At 40.1% G+C, this 17,330-nt stretch overlaps 1 protein-coding gene across 1 annotated transcript in view; it reads right to left on the bottom strand.

Annotated features, from left to right (window-relative positions):
* The window catches only part of LRPPRC (leucine rich pentatricopeptide repeat containing), a 93,047-nt gene extending 76,034 nt beyond the window's left edge, over positions 1–17,013 (bottom strand). The window contains exons 1-6 of the mRNA XM_040611724.1: positions 16,349–17,013; positions 5,389–5,594; positions 2,181–2,303; positions 1,405–1,526; positions 1,258–1,316; positions 438–524 (exon numbers count right to left, since the gene is read on the bottom strand). Coding sequence (XP_040467658.1) covers positions 438–524; positions 1,258–1,316; positions 1,405–1,526; positions 2,181–2,303; positions 5,389–5,594; positions 16,349–16,998 — 1,247 coding nt within the window. The 5' untranslated portion in view covers positions 16,999–17,013. The remainder of the gene's footprint in view (positions 1–437; positions 525–1,257; positions 1,317–1,404; positions 1,527–2,180; positions 2,304–5,388; positions 5,595–16,348) is intronic.
* Between the last annotated feature and the right edge of the window lie 317 nt (positions 17,014–17,330).

Raw genomic sequence — 17,330 nt, 5'->3', positions numbered from 1 at the left:
TCAGCAGATTTAATCATAATAATGTTTATTGTGAGTTCCACATTTCATCATTAAATTAATTCAAATTGGAAACAAAGAACACAGTAAGCATGCAGAAACTTATTTTAACTAAGCAAACCCTGAAAGGCAAAAGTGCAAATAATTTATTTTATTACTTAAAATCTTCTTTCAACTTTAAAAGTTGACAAAGTTCAAAACTAAATGCCGCACGCTTCTTTTTCAAACAGTGTAAAAGTACAGTTAATTTATCTTGAAATTCAAGATTTTCAGATACAAAAATCTACTTTGTTAAATGGGCCTGGTTTGCTTTAAAAATGTATAAAAAGACAGTCTTTTAAACATCACACTATTCTGCAGTATGTAATTTTTCTGTACAGTATCACTTTATATTTTAGTAAAACTAAAAGAAAACATAAGAAAAAGGCATTGAACATTACCCTGATCTTGCATGGCCTTTCACAAGGCTACTGAATACTGCCTCAGTGATTGGGAGATCTTTGTTCTTCATAAATCCAAGAATCTTACTGCAAAATACAAGGCAATGAATGATTAGGTATTTTTTTTTTCCTTTGAGAACAAACTACCAAGCTATCGCTGCTTTGCCAGACAAGTACTGTAACAAAACCAAATCCTGATGTCACTGAGCTATTAAATTTAGGGATGCTGCACAATATGCTCACAATGCAGTTATTTTCATTTTTTCAGATTAATTGTATTTGTTACTTTGAAATATTCTGACACAAGGCTAGGGATGAGATTTTTTACTTTTATCTTCCTTTACTTATTTCTCATGCCCAGCAATCACACTGTTGCAACTCAACCTTGCTAAAATTAAAACGTTATATAGATATCCAGCAAGCCCTGCATAACGATGACAAACAGAATTACTACTATTTGCTCCTTAGCCCACTTTGTTCTCAAATGCCTTTTCCAGTAGCCATTTTCTTACATAGCCACTAAGGCTTCATAACGTACACTTTTTCAAACTGGCTCTAAAAATGACAACACAAGCTATTTTCTGAGCAGCTTGAATAGAATTTGATTTGAACACACTGGTCTATCGCTTGTTTTAATTTTGCCTGTGTAGGTTCCAGCTGTCTCTTAAGAAACTGCTCTTCAGTGCTTGGTTAAAATATACTTAAACCCCCTCTTTGCTCAATTTCTAAGAATTACACTGAAATAAATTTTAACATTAATGGTAGGGAATATGAGAACGATTTTGCATAAATCCCTTTAAACTTAAATACAAAAGAATACCTCGCTCCTTCAATGTCACCTTCATTGCAATAAGCAGCAATCAACCTTTGGTATGTAACCTACAAAAAACAAAAAAGGGGAAGTTAATGATTTCCATCCAATAAATGGATACTAGTATTAACACTGAAGATATAAAAAGGTACCTACTCGATTGGGCTGCACATTAGCTTCCTCCATTCTGGCCAAGAAATCTGTCGGAGAAAATTTGTGCTCATTCTGAAGGTAGACTTTAAGTAAAGCATTATAATGGCTTGTATCATACACAGCACCTAAGGAAATATTTCAACCACAGTCAGTAAACATTGATTCTCTGAATTCAACGTGATTTTATAGCTTTCTCAGGTGATTAATTTCGCATAAATTTTATTCTGTATGAGCCTTACATATAATCAGACTGCTTCCTTTTATCCACCTTTGAAATATCAGACATTTCTATAAAAGGCTAAAACATAACAAGAGTACAGAAACATCATGTGCATGCTATTCCACAGTCTACATTACAGATTCAGCAATATTACCATCAAGAAGCAGTTCACCTATGCAACATCTATAAATGACTCACTTAAAAAAAATCTGATAAAATAGCTGGTAGCACTCAGCCCACCAGATGTCAAGATAACATCTAACAGAAAAGTGAAATATATTCTTACAATAATCAAAATCAAGCCAGAGTCCAGTTTAAGCATCTTATAGGGGGAAAAAAAAAAGTCTTTATTATTAATACCCCTAGATGTCAGTATAACTCCCAGAATAGGAAATAGGTCTCACCTGAACAATAAAACTTGGCATTTCTTTGGCAATGCTTATTTGCTATTATAACCCAACATTTAAACACTACTAAAATATATTCAGTATTGTATTTACCAAGAAAGTAACTAAAGTACATAGCTGTTCCTGAAGACAGGCTAACAAAACCAACTTACCCAGTTCTTTCATCTTGTCCCATATCATATGGGCTAGTTCTGTTCTTTCAGGTGCCAATACCTCTGGTAAAAGAGCACCACAACTTCGCAATAAAAGCAAGATCTGGTTACTCCCTGGACACCCTGCAAGTGGAACACAATCACAAATTTCTTTATAAATAATTACACATTTAATATTAGAAAAAAAGATTCGAGACTGATCCACTGTGGTATTTATGCGTATTATATAGAATAGAATCTTTCCCAAGGTCAAAGTTTTTTACTGAACAGGATATCCAATTATTAATCTATGACACTGTTACGCACTTTCATGAAAAAAACTCATGATAAAACATGCTATTTATCATAGAATGGTTTGGGTTGGAAGGGACCTTAAAGACCACCAAATTCCAACCCCCCGCCATGGCCAGGGACACCTTCCACAACAGCATAATAATGAGCCCAGCTGAGCAGAATTTTTAACAAGTACAACACAAAATACTGAACTCAGATGATCTAATACTTTAAATTTCCTAATCCAAGACCCATAAATGATTTCATCCTACAGGGACATAACTTCCTGGTAAATTTCTAAAATGGCAAAATAATTCATATCAATTCCATACTCTTCTAAAACTGGTATTCAGAGACTCCACAGTGAAATTTCCATTTCCACTTCTGTCCATGCTCAATATAAAATCAATAACTTATATATAAAAAAATATTGAAGAAAACTGCGAGAATGCCGGCTTTTTCTGACTTCTGCACTAGCCCCAAAATGCTGAAAAAGAAACTATAAACTCATCTGCTTTTCTCAGACTTCATCACTACTCCTGAGGCTAAGTAAGGCAGAGCTGCAGAATTTATCACAGATTATCCAATAAAATGGAGACAGAATTTTTCTCAATTGCATCTTTATAAGCATACCCAACAATTTCTAATAAAAAGAAGAGTTTATTTAGAAAGTGGGAAGCGGGGGGGGGGGGGGAAGGCAAAAAAAGTTGTCTATTCCTTTCCTATTACAGAGAAAGGTGTACTTCAGAAGTAATTTCATCTAACAAGGAGCAAGGTAAATGTTCACATACAACACAAATGATGAAAAAATATCTGTAAGGTTTTTTGTATCTCAAACACACACATACATGCAGACTTGAAGGACTCAACACTTCCAACACAACCTGAAGTCTAAAGCATCACTTATGCTTTGTAATTTACTTCCAAATCATCATGCCAACACTCCAAAACTGTGTACAGCCCAGCACAGAGGCCAGAGCTGTTGCCAGTAACTGTATGTCCAGCTGCTGCTATTCACTGTAAATGTAATTTTTAATTATACAGCACTGAAGAAACAGCTATAAATTAATGGCAAAATAAAGTGAAAAACCTCAACTGCAGAAAGCTATATACTGCCTAGAATTAGATCTTTAGGTACTGAAAAGGGTCAGTAAATCTAGGATACCATGTAACTATTGCAAACTGTTTCAAGAGTACAATCTATAGCGGGAAAGTTAATATAGAGTATGCTCATCTAGAAAGAAACACAGGCAGCGCTGCGAAAAAATGAGTGACAATGAGAAAATGAGAAGTTAAAACATTGAGAGGGGCCAGGTAAAAATTGCAAATGGGGATGTGAACTTCTGAAGTCATAATGGAGTGGTGAGATAAGTCATACTTGACTAACTTTTAAATCCCTCCATACAATAAAAATGCCATCACATCTCCAGTATTCATGATGCCAGTTTTACACTAGCAACCAAGTACCTTGAAAGGCAAAAACCCCCGCCCCAAAACAGCAACAATAATTAAAAAGACAACACACCCCCCCACTCCCATCCAAAAAAACTCAACCAAACAACCCAAAATGGGAAAAGGTTCAGCAATATGAGTGTAGAAAGATGCAGGGTAAGAGATCTACAGCAAACACCTTAATCGAGCATTTTTTGTTTTGTAATTAGAAATGTAAGAATAATATAAACAGGCAATTTTTTTAAGAAATCAACAGTAACTAACCTCTCACACTTTTGCTAAGTTAGTTTTTAACATTATTAGTAAAAAAGGACTGATTTTTTCATATGGAAATATTTTTCATTTATCTTAACAGCATCCTTGTTAAATCTCTTGTGACATTCTACACTTTTTTTTTAATTTACTTACACAACCAAAGGAAACCACTACAAGTAATTAATCTTTTCATAATATGACTTCTTAAAAAGTGTGTAACTAATCAAATGTCAAGAACTGTGATTTGCAAATAAGCTTAGAGACACAAAATTCTTGCCAACCCACACTTGCAAACTATGTTTATACCTAAAAAAGACAAAGCAGTCAGAATCAGGAAGGATAACACAAGCAACAAGAAAAAACTAAGTTCAACAGAAAGAGAGCATGAATTGAAGACTCAGCTTTTAAACAGTGAAGTGCAAAACTTTTAAAAGCACAATCCCAGGTACACAAGCCATGAACAGTCCAGAGTAATACACAGCAAAATTTAAAACAAAACAATACATGCTGCCATTGATAAATATTGGCAGTAGAACTTAAGAGAGCATATTTAGCAAATATCTCCATCGACTCATGCTAACTAGTACCAAACCTTATCAATTGTGGCACCTGGTTTGCACAGTGTTAATACAGACCAGCTATTTTTAACCAAAGGGGTACGGAATCTGTCAGAATGAACAATGCCTCAACTGTTTCTTTTTGTTTTATTCAAAAAAAGGGAAAGCTTTCTTGTCCTGAATAACCACAGCTACCTGGCAGTGTAGAAGCTTGGGGATAACCTCCATATTTTCCCGTATAATTTCATTTTAAAAACAAATCACTTCTTAAGGACAGCATGGCTTATTGCACATATTTGAAAAACACGCTGTGTAAAGCAGACAGATTTGATCCCTGTTCAGAGTGCACAATGCAGTTTTATGAGAAAGGTGTAACATTACCAGAGTAAAGTCCGCAATAAGCAAGGCAGTATGATAAGCTTTCTTAAAAGCACACTGAATTTTCACAACTTACTAATTCCCAAAGACAAAAAAAAACCAACACAAAAGTAAATGTGCATTCAAAGCAAAGTAACACCTCTAAAGCATTTATAAAGTCTGTTCACCAACATATAAAGCAAATTAAACAATACTCAAAACATAAATCTTTCAATTAATTTGCTTGGTTTGATGATTTATTATATTGAGTTTTGAATTTAGCTTTTACTTTGTTTTAATTGGAAGCAGCTTACCTGTTTTACACACTTCACCGTAGATTTTTAGTAGAAGAGTTTTAGGGATGCGGCCAGTTTTTCTGACAGAGTTATCTAGTCTATTTAATGCCCAGTCAAACTGCCTGGTCTGTCTGGTTTGAATTTCTGAAACTGGTTCTTCTTTAACACTTCCCTCCTGTTGAGGTGCAACTGTAAGGAACCTTATTTGATACACAATGTTGCTGCTGAAATAAAAACAAAAACAAACAGAGATTACACTTCATTTTGCAACTAAACTATCCACACAGTGACAGAGAGATAATGCACTTCTTTCTGATGAAGTTACTGAAACACTTTCCATATTGATAACAACAAATAAATACAGGTAATTCATTACAGTGTCTTTCTACTTAAAAATATATAGTCACATATATCTTTTCACCATGACAGCTGTTTCTCTGAGATTTTCAGTTGGACTCATCTCATGAGTTAAAGGGTTCAAATACTATTCCCAGAAAAAGAAAAATTTTGAAGCCGTTCAAATGCTACAGAAGTCTATTGCCCCATTACGACTTCTCACAAAAGCTCCTGCATGCTTTTGAAAAATCATACAAAAACTAATGCAGAGGCCAGTGTTTTAGACATCAATGGCTTAACAATGGGATCAGTCCCCATTCTGCAGAATTCACATTAATGAGGACAAAGCGGCCATCCTGTGATGTCAACCAATAAACATCAACGCTGGATTTGTTTAAACATTTATTTTCTCAAAATAAAAGTCTGACAACAAGAACTAACACAACGAGAGTCTTATTTCTACCACAACAGTAAGAGCTTGCCAAGTTTGTTTGTTTGTTGTTGTTTTTTTAAGAATAATTTGATACAGAGAAAAAGAAGGAAATAGTATTTGTGCCAAAACAGAATAGTGAACAGCCTGGTCAGGTAAAACTATGGTTGCACACATGCATTTTTGGAAGTCTGTTCTCAATTGTCCTTACATCCACTTCTATATACCTTTTTGAAAAAGCTTACTGAAAGCTTTTCAGAATACTTCCAAGTCAGCTTGCAAAAAATGCTTTGAAAGCCAACAGCAACACAGGACTTTCTGTCTTTATAACACAGAAGTTTATACTTTGATTTCCAATAACAATCAAAGCACAAGTGGACAAAACTCCTGTGCCGTGTATTAAAAATTAAATATATTTTTCTATAAAAAATCTGCTATTCTTTTATAGTATTCTGCAAATTACTGAATTATATCTTATGCCACACAGCACACTTGTAACAGTAAATGAATTTATATCTACAGTTCTTAAGTGCAGCACTGTTTTAAGAAAACAATCTTTGTAAGATTCTCCGTATGTCAAAACTCACAAACTTTTTGAAGCACTTGCATAGCTCTATAACATTAAGTATGAAGGTAAAAACAGTATGTGCATACTCCAAAATATGCTGGTTAACAGCATGAAAGGACTCAACTCTCCTTGCTTAGCATTTAGCATGATCACAGAATTGTAAGACTAATTTGGGTTGGAAAGAACCTTAAAGATCATCCAGTTCCAACCCTCCTGCCACGGGCAGGGACACCTTCCACTAGACCAGGTACCTCAAAGCCCCATCCAACCTGGCCAGGAACACTTCCAGGGATGGGGCATCCACAGCTTCTCTGGGCAGCCTGTGCCAGTGCCTCACCACCCTCAGGGTAAAGAATGTCTTCCTAATACCTAACCTAAATCTGCCCTCTTCCAGTTTAAAGCCATCACCCCTTGTCCTGTCGCCACATGCCCTTGTACACAGTCCCTCCCCACTTTCCTGCAGGCCCCTTTAGGCACTGGAAGGCTGCAGTAAGGTGTCCCCGGAGCCTTCTCTTCTCCAGGCTGAACAACCCCAACTCTCTCAGCCTGTCTTCAGAGGAGAGGTGCTCCAGCCCTCTGAGCATCTTCATGGCCTCCTCTGGACTTGCTCCAACAAGCCTGTGTCCTTCTGATGTTGGGGGGCCCAGAGCCGAACACTGTACTGCAGGTGGGGTCTCACCAGAGTGAGGTAGAGGGGGAGAATCCCCACCCTCCACCAGCTGGCCACGCTTCTTGTGAAGCAGCCCAGGACATGGTGGGCCTTCTGGGCTGCAAGGGCACATTGCCAGCTCATGGTGAGCTTCCCATCCACCAACACCCCCAAGTCCTTCTCCTCTGGGCTGGTCTCAATCCATTCACTGCCCAGCCTGTATCTGTGTTGGGATTGCCATGACCCACATGCAGGACCTTGCACTTGGCCTTGTTGAACTTCATGAGGTTCGTATGGGGCCACCTCTCATACCTGTCAAGGTCCCCCTGAATGGCATCCCTTCCCTCCTGCGTGTCAACCGCACCACCCAGCTTGGTGGTGTTGGCAAACTTGCTGAGGGTGCACTCGATCTCAGTGTCTGTGTCACAGGCAAAGATACTGTTTACACGATGCTGTTTATAACAAGTTTAGAATATTATACTGTATCAATTGCTACAGCTGCACACTAAAACATTATACTCATACATGCAGCGTTTCTTTCATACACTAACTTACCCTTCTCAAAGATTAGTAGAGTTGGGCATTTCTATTTAGACCCCACCCCCAGGTATTACCAAATATAATACTGGTGTTTCTGTTAATTTATACTGATTGAAGATATTTAAAAAATGGCAACATAGGTGTCTGAGTTACAGTTTTAGACAGATGGGAAAAGAGTATGAGAGTATAAAACAAACTGAGGGACTCTTAAAACTTCCACAGGCATCCACCTAAATTACCATTATCAATGTGAAATAGAATGTCTATCATAAGACTCATGAGTACCTTATCATATGTAGGCTTTCAGCATTTGAATAAATTAGACTTTAGCATTACGCAGTGCCTTAAATCATGTTAAAGCCAATCCCATAATAAGAGTTTGTTAAAAATAACTGTGGCTTCAAAAATTGGATGAAGGTGCAGGCATCTACTGTCTTAAATTTGGTTCATAGTACTAAAAATAAGAACACAACATTTAGGAGAATATTTAAAACAAAAAAGCTAAAAGCTCACTGTGCTGAAAGATGAATGATTAAGCAGACCAGAAACATAGCTTCCCAAAAACCCTGTAAAGTTGACAAATTAAGGGACACAGTATTAGTTTTGATTTGGGGCAATTGATCGAAGGACAGAAGAATGCAGTAGACAACACACTTCCTGAAAATTGATACTAACGGCACAACCTCCCTGTGAAACAGAAAAAGAAGCTAACAAAATAAGGCAGTTATTCATGTGTCAGGAATCTTCAACCATCCTGTGTGATTCTTTTAATTCTCAGAAGTTGAGAAAGAACACACAATTAAGGGGAATTAAAAAAAAAAAGCAAGGACAAACATCAAGAAGGAAGCGTTAAACATTTTAGTCAGGAAGTCACATAAAAACACAGCAAGGAAGGCTTCTAAATATAAGACAGGTGGTTTTTAAAAATATACGGTAACTCTTAAAATGGGAAAAAATTACAGATCATACACTGTTTAGCTTTCTAAAAATGTTATTTGCAACCATACTATGTAAATTTTAACCATTTTATCATGAGTAAATTTTAATAAGGAGATGGGGTTGTAGATGAGAACAGGGAAGAATGTGCTAAGTAATTTCTAGAAATATTAAGATATGTTATATTTAAGACACATTAACGGACCTTACTCAATCTCCACTCCTTTGGAATAACCTTAAAAAATTCATTAAAGTTTTGGGAAAAAAAAAGATTGATATACAGACTTCTGGCATCACGTTACCTTACAACGTCATAAGCAAAACAAAGATATACGATCTACTTTCAGTTACAAAAATAGGGGTGCAGTAGTTGTTTAAAAAAAAATAAAATATACGTAACTTTAAAATGTGCTAATCAGGGTCTGTTGCAAAATTGGGAATATACATGTGGGATCCCAAGTTAAGCTATCTCCGGACCCAACTGGGAAAAGAGTGGTACGACCCATGTCCATTCAATAATTTCATTAACAATTTGGATGACAGAAGAGTTAATAAACTTGTAAAATTTGTAGACAGCACCATAACGGTGGCAAACTCTAAGGAGAGCCTCAGACTTCAGAGTCATCTTGATTACTTGATGTAATGGTCTGATATCAACAAAAAGGAAACACACCAACAAAAGCTTTATGTTTTGGGCAAAAAAACAAATGCAGAAACATAAGATGGTATATGACTAGCTAGACACCAGTACATCAAAAAAAGTACTGAAAATGAGCCACTGCTAAACACAAAACATAACGCAGAAAAAAAAACCCCAAACTTAAAATCTTCAACAAAAGCAAAATAGATAAAATACAGAATTATTCTACTTGTCATGGTGTGTTTACTCACAAAAACTCAAAAACCAAGTTTAAAAAACTCAAAAAGAATCATCTATCCCATCTCACTCTCCAAGCAGAGAAGCAACTGTACCTAATCCATCAGGCATCAAACTGGTAATAATAATTATTGTCATATTAATTGTAATGAAATACTAGAACAGGATACTTTGACAGTCAAACTTTCTCATCTGGAAGCTTATAAAGTATGACTGGGGGAGGGGAGGGAATCTATCATGACCCTGGCACTTCTGATCCAGCCTCAGTGCTAGACATTGGATTATATAGTCTTACAATGTAACTGTATTTTTTCAATTATTTTAATTAACTTTGTTCAGAATTAAATGCTATGCTACACTACAAAATGCATGACGCTTCTCCAAGGGCTGTAATGAATGTCAAGTTTTTACTTTCATCAATTACCTGTACATGGCATTTTAAGAATTTCTCCATATGAAACATTACATTTGCAAGCACGTGAAGCTGCACAATAATCTTCAGATTTTGAATTAGCAATCTGACTCTTCCCCCACATGTGTAATTTCTCTTTACTATGCTTCATAACTATGTTTCTTTGTACCTATCCAGAGAAGCTGAAAAGGATATATTAAGCCCTATAAAGTGATCTCTCTCCCATTCACACAATCAGAAATTACAAGTAGCCTTCTGATACTACTGTACCTTTACACCATTTTCAGCTTTGTCTCTACAACTGTGAAGATTAAAAGCACAGACCTTGCCTACACAGCAAAGTTTAACCAATTGTACGTTCGTAAACCCAACACATGACCACCCACTATTTCGTGGCAACTTTTCACCTCCAAAATAGCTTATTTTGGAACATTTGGAAAGTACTTGAAGATAAACTGGAAAAAAAAATTATGCAGAGGTGAAGTGCACATGGGGAAATTCATACTGACTCAGGTAGTAAAATTGTTTGCAATGATTCAGTGAGAAGCCCAGTACCATACTGATGTACTTACATGTTTTCCATATTTCTAGAGCACACTGAAGGCAGTGCCTTCAGTTTCCTAAAGGAACATATCCTACACATCAGACCAAGTAAAAAATGTCCTATCTTTCCCAAAATTCAAGAAGTTGATGGTTCCAATGCTTTCATTGGCAGCAGCAGCAGGTTTACTTTCTGTAAAACTTGACCCATTCCAGACATTCAAAAAAAGAATCACAAAGCCACCATACAGATATTTGCCTGCCTTTATCAGAGGCACAATAAGGTAGCTGCTACACTTTTTCTAAGGAAGTACTGAATGTTTTGTTCTTACTAAACTAAATAGGTGAAATGCGTATGAAATGGTTTTCAAAATACAAGCCATATTCAAAGTAGAATAATGGTAAACATAAGAGTTAAAATTCATTACTGTAAATACAAGCACTACAGACTTAGCATTAAATTTACTAAATATAAGACTAAATAAACCACCTGAGATCCCAGCATAATTCACAGGACTGCTAAACAGTATTTCCCCTGACTACAGTCACCTAGACCAGGGTCACCTACCAAAAAAAAAAAAAACCCAAAAATAAAAGAGAGCCACAATGTTCAGGCCACTGTACCCTTGTTACAAAATTTTGATATTTTATGCAGACTGAGAAATCTCCAGTTTTTTGGAGAACTGTGCCTAAGTGATTCACAAGAAGCAAAGCAGAAACACTTGGCTTTGTGCTATTTCTTAGGAAGTCTCTGGATGTTTTATGTCCATCACTACAACACATACAACAACTACAACAGTGCAGCTTGTGAAACTTCACTACAACAGAGCATTGCTTCATTACTACCAAATGCAAATCTATTGAACACTTCCTCTGCATTTAAAGCCCATGCATTCTACCACTTGTACCATTTTGCTAAAGTAGTTAAGCATTCAATTCTAGATTTTTGTCTACTGGTGATGGATTGCCAAAGTATGATAGTAAATAACCAAAAGCAACTTGTTTGCAGCTAATTAAAAACAAAAAACATACCACATCACACGTTAAGCCATGAATATTTGGGATTTTAACTTCTGGCTTACCCCAAAGCTCATACCAAATCCCCCGTAGATCTGACACAAGATTCTTTAAAAGGGTATTCTCACCAACATGCTTCACTGTTGTACAAACACACTACAATGTACCAAAAGGCAAAAGTCTTTATAAGGTCAACTTGAGAAGCATTGCACACGGTACCCTCTTACTAACTTCATAAGCAACCACTCCTCTGAACGGAACACAGATCTTGCAAAAAGCAGGTTTCACTACAGTACAATCTGCTGTCTGGGGAAATGCTCTTTGCTCTGCATTCCTAAAAAGCTACATTTAATCTTACAGCCAAGAATCTCAAGGTGAAGAAGTGACAGTAAAGCCAAAGATGCCTCACAAGACTTGCACATGGATTCCACTTGATCTTCCTCCTCAGCTATACTTTCAAGATCTATGCCTTAGGAGCCCAATTGTTCTCCTTTTCTCTGAAGATACATAGGGTGTTGACTTCAGGATTGAGTATCATAGCACTCACACATCCAAAAGTACAGTTCAGCAATACAGCTGCAGTGATCTAACATCACACCATCATCACAGGGTTTGGTTCCCTCTTCTCCTTTTGCCTGTGGTTCCACTATTCTGGAGTTCATCAGATCCTTAATTGATCCAATAAAACCTGTTGACCCGTCAGAAATGTTCTCCTTGCAGTCTAGCAAATGAAATGAACCCAGTAATAGGTCCAAGGAGCACCATGACAGAGTAGGACAAGCTGTCCAGCAATGGGTGGGCGATCAGTGTGGGAAGAATGAAGCCAATACCCTTTCTCCCAACACTAACTTGCCACAGCAGCAAGCTGTAACATCAAAACATAACAATCACCACAAGTATGCAGAATAAAGTTCCCAAAAGATATTCTGATGTTAATTCAAAATCTACTCTGAACACTCATTGACTGAGAGCTTGTAGCTAGTAGCTTGAGTCAGCTACTAGCAGCAAATTCAAGCATTTCTCTCCTTAGCAAAGCTTCTATGAACAAAGTCCCTACAGCTAGTTTGCTGTTGTAGATCTGAAGTTTGTTGTACATCCCATTTTAATTGCACGCCAGAGTCACAACATACAGCTCAGTATATTTCACATCTCATCCTAGAGGCAGTCAAATGAAATCATAAATTTGCCACAGATCTGATCTCATTTGCTATGAAATGCTTCTCAACCAATGCAACTGGATATTCCATCTACTGTCTTAACCCGCTTTCTGAAGTTTAGATTAAAAATCAGACCAGTATGATGCTTTGATAAAATCTCTGCTGTAATGTGAATAATTGCTGTCTCACATTTCTAAATAAGTTAACGTATTTGCAACTTTTCTGTAACCATTACTGTAACGAAAGTCACAGACCAGCCTCTGAACTGACTTTATTATGTTCAATGCTAAAGCAACTATACCAAGCACATGTAAACTTAAAGTCATTTACCCCGTTCTCTTGCAAAACGCTAATTATTCCTTGTTATTCATTTACTCCTAAAACTGTGGGGGTTCTTCTCCACTATTCCAATCAGAACTTTATCAATCTTCTCTGGAATTTACTGCAGCAGACTGCATTTCACTCTCAAAATACCATCTCAAGACCTGAACAGTGACTATACCAAGTCTAAAAGTTGTCCATATGTCATTCTAGTTCTTTAGAGAGAAAATTTCTTCCAGAAATTAAGGCTTAAGTAGAAAAACACAACAATAGTTATTTAGGGAAAAAAAATAAAATGAAATTATATGCTTAGATGCGCAATTTCATTTCATAAATGTTGACTTTATTTTAACAAACACTTTGGCCCCAGAGCATCGCTTGTGCACTAGGATGCCTAAATTCATACCTAGTACAGTGACAGTAAGACAAAGATTGTAGGTAAAAAATTATCTTAGGAATGAAATTACTGGACAGAACGTACAAATTCACATGTGCTGCTCAGTCTTACTCCAATATAATTCAGTTTAGACCAAAACCTAAAAACTATGAGCTAAATATTGCTGCTGTTTCCTGTGAATGTATTCTCTACCACGAACCTACTTGCATAGTTAACTAGATCTAACCTGAGAACTGAAGAGTTTTAGGAACAATCACTGAACTATCCCACACATGACCCCATTTATACTTGAAAATACAGAAGAATATTGGTGCAAGAAAAAAGTATCAGGGGGGTGCAGGGGTAATAACTACAAACCACTAACCAAAAACCCAAAACTCAGCTATCAGAGCCAAGTTACCATCGCATAAAGCACTTTTCAAGTTTTTTTCCAGAAACAGGGTTCTACGAGAAAAAAATACACTGTTAGTCCTTCATCAAGTCATATGTCAATTTCGGTGACTATTACTTCTCTGAACAAACTAATTTAGGAAACTAAGTTTCCAGCTGAGGAAAACAAAAATCAGCTGAATTACCACAAAGCAGAAAAGTTTATTACTGATTTGCCGCTAACCAAACATGTGGTTCTGTTGCCAACCATACAGCAGACATCTTCCCAGTTCCCTGGTCCTTCCTGCACAGGTCTACTTCATCCTTCCCACCAACTTTAGCACTCAACAACCTGTTACGTTTCCATCACTAAAACCAGCAGAAAACTGTTGGTTGATTTTTTTTTTGTAAGATTTCTGCCAGGCTACCAAATAAAATCGGCTCACAATCGGTTTGATAAGCACTAAAGTTAGTGCATGTAGCAACAGATTTATTTTGGTGGTGAGACTTGCCTGTAGGAGTTCTCTATTGCTGACTCTTGCCTGTTCCCATCCCTTTTCCTGAACCAGCTCTGGAATTTGTGAATTGTGAAACCGGAAGAAGTTTTTGCCATTCTAGATTCTGTTCCCCAGAAGACTTTGTGAACAGAATCTAGAACAGCAGAAAACTGTTTTAGTTTTCTGCCAGGAATTGTTACATTGACTTAGAAGGACCACCAACACTATATTAAGGCACAAGCAAAACGGGACAGAAGAACTTTCTCCCCTTCATAGCACCAAGTTATTATGTCAGCTCATAAAACTCAGTGTATGTGTTTAATACTTTTACGTTCTTAATTGTTATGCAAAAATTTGTCTACAGCATCATTTGGACATGTAAGAAGAGATTAATTTCAAGCTCGGTCACTAATACTAACTAAAGCTACATGCTGATACTTTTTTTCAGATAACAACTCTGTGTTGCCATATTCAGAGCTAATGGCAACATTAGCTGCTATCTGAATAGTTTGTGACACTTCCACACACCAGAAGCATCATATCCCCTTCCCACCTGCCTGCACTGAAATCTCAATAGGCTTTGCAAACACTGGAAAAAATACAGCAAACACTTACATCCTTGAAGGAAATGGATCTATACTTCTTTTTAGCTAGACATCTATATTTGCAAATTATTTATAATTATTACTTACTTTTATACAAAGTTTTATTGAACAACTGTAATTATAATCACAGCAAATCACTTGACATAAAAAGTCAAGCATCTCAACTCATTGCCAACTCTCTTTTTTAAGACTTAAACCTGGACATGGTGGAAGCCAAGAATCTAACCCCATCATGGCTCAGAAGTCATAAACAGACCTTTCTCATTCAACAAGTCTGAGAACTTGCTGACAATTAAGTAACCCCTAACGTTAAAAAAGCTTGTGCAAGTCTTCATGTAGTTTTAACAGCATACTCGGTAGATGAAATACAAAACATAAATACCAACTCTTTGACACAGTCATCATCTGCACATGGTGCTTCCTTCTTAGAACGAGTAATTAAGGAAAAAGTTACAGAAGCAACCAGCTTGCCTATACAACAACGGTAACAGCACCCTCATGATCTGTTAAAAAGAAACAGTGCATTCAGAAAAACCTGAAATATTGTATGTTTCCTACAAACAGGGGCTCCGACCTTTGCTCATGTATTCAAGGCCAAGCCTTATACACTTTGACGTCCAAGACATATGTGATCAGGGCAAAAAACATCCCAAATGTGGAGCCACGGTGCACCACCACCAGAGAGAAAGCTTAGCTCTCCCAAAACAAAAATTTTGTTAATTAAAAAAGCAGACTCGTGTTAAGGCAGAGCTGTGTCTCCAAACGTGCTGCAGGGCCCCAACCATGCGTTAGTGGGGCAAGGGGGCAGTTTTCCACCCCACCTGCGCGATGGCAGAGGGGCCCACAGCGCAGGAATCAAGCCACCCCGGCCGGCTACTGCCACCAGCGGAGCCCGGCTGCTGCCCAGACTGCGGCCGTGCGGCTCCCCACGGCCGGGCACCGCTCCCCGACCCCGGGGGGACAGCGCTCTCCCCACGGCCGGGCACCGCTCAACCCCCGCTCCCTGACCCCCGAGGGTCAGCGCCCTTCCCAGAGCGGGGCGCACTCCGCCCGGCGGCACACCGGTGGGAAGCGGCCCGCCCCCATCGGAGGGAAGCGGGGCTCCCCCGCGGCCTTCAACCCCTAGCCGGGCCCGCCGCGCACACGCGGCCGGAGACCGCCGGGCCGGGCCGGCCCAAGCCGCAGGGCTGCCGCTGGCAGCCACAGGGGCAGCGCAGCAAGGGAGCGGCGGCGGGCTCGCCAGTGCCCTTGGACACGGGGACCGCCGCCCCAGCGGCCCGCCGGCCCACCGGCGAGCGGCTGGCAGCCCCGTGGCGCCGGGTCTCACCTGGCGGGGGCCGGAGGGCGGGCGGCGGCGGCGGCGGCGGGCGGGCGGAGCAGGAGGGGCAGGAGGCGCGGGCAGAACGCCCGCAGGCGCCCGGCGGAGCTCAGCAGCGAAGCCATGGCCGCCGCGCGCGCCGGCCGCGGAGAAGCACGTGAGGCGGAATCCGCGCTACCGCGCACGCGCACCAGGGGGCGAGGGGGCGGCCGGCGCCGGCGCTCCGCCTCCGCCGCACCACGTGACGGGAGGAACCATTCCCCGCAGGGGGGACCGGCGGCCCAGCTCTCGGAATGGACCCGTTCGGGCAACGGCGTGCTTCTAATTCCCTCCCCCGCGCCGCTGATGGGATGCTCCACGCAAGGTCGGCGGCGCAGCGCCGGCGCCGGGTTGGATCGATCGGCAGCCAACCCGGAGTTGCTCCACCGGAAGGCGGCCGGGAGGGGGCCGCTCGCTGAGGGGAAAACAGGGTGAGCTCTGCGCGCCTCGCTCCTGCGCGCGGGGCGGGGGGGCGGCACCGACTTTCCCAGCACGGCACGTCCCGGCAGCTGGGTACCGCTCTGCGCGCCCTTCTGCGCGGTTCCGCGGCTGGTGTCGCGCCCGCCCGCCCTTGCCCTAGGGAGGAAGTCACGTGGGCGACGGGGCGCGAGCGGCGCCATCCGCTGGGGCGGGGCCCGCCCCTCCCGCCCCTCCCGCCCGGGGCTGAGCGCGGGCTCCTGGCGCCGCCCGCTCGCTCTGAGGGGAGGGCAGGAGCTGCCGCGCTCGGTAGGTCCGTCACACGGGGCGCCACTAAAAGCGTGGCAGGCGGCGGGCAAATGCCAAGAAAAATGCCTCAGCCTCGCCGATAATAAGAAAAACTCCGTCCTCGCGTTGCCCCGGAAGGGCGGCGCTGGCGGCGCTTGGGAATCCCGCCGGCCCGTTTCCTTCTGGGATCAAAATGGAAGTGAGGGGCTGATGGAAGAACCTTAATAAAAAAAGAAAAATTAAACTG

Source organism: Falco naumanni, chromosome 12 (genome assembly GCF_017639655.2).
Source record: "Falco naumanni isolate bFalNau1 chromosome 12, bFalNau1.pat, whole genome shotgun sequence".
Lineage (NCBI taxonomy): Eukaryota > Metazoa > Chordata > Aves > Falconiformes > Falconidae > Falco > Falco naumanni.
Note: the sequence above shows the minus strand (reverse complement) of the source record. Positions and strands in the feature narration are given on the sequence as shown.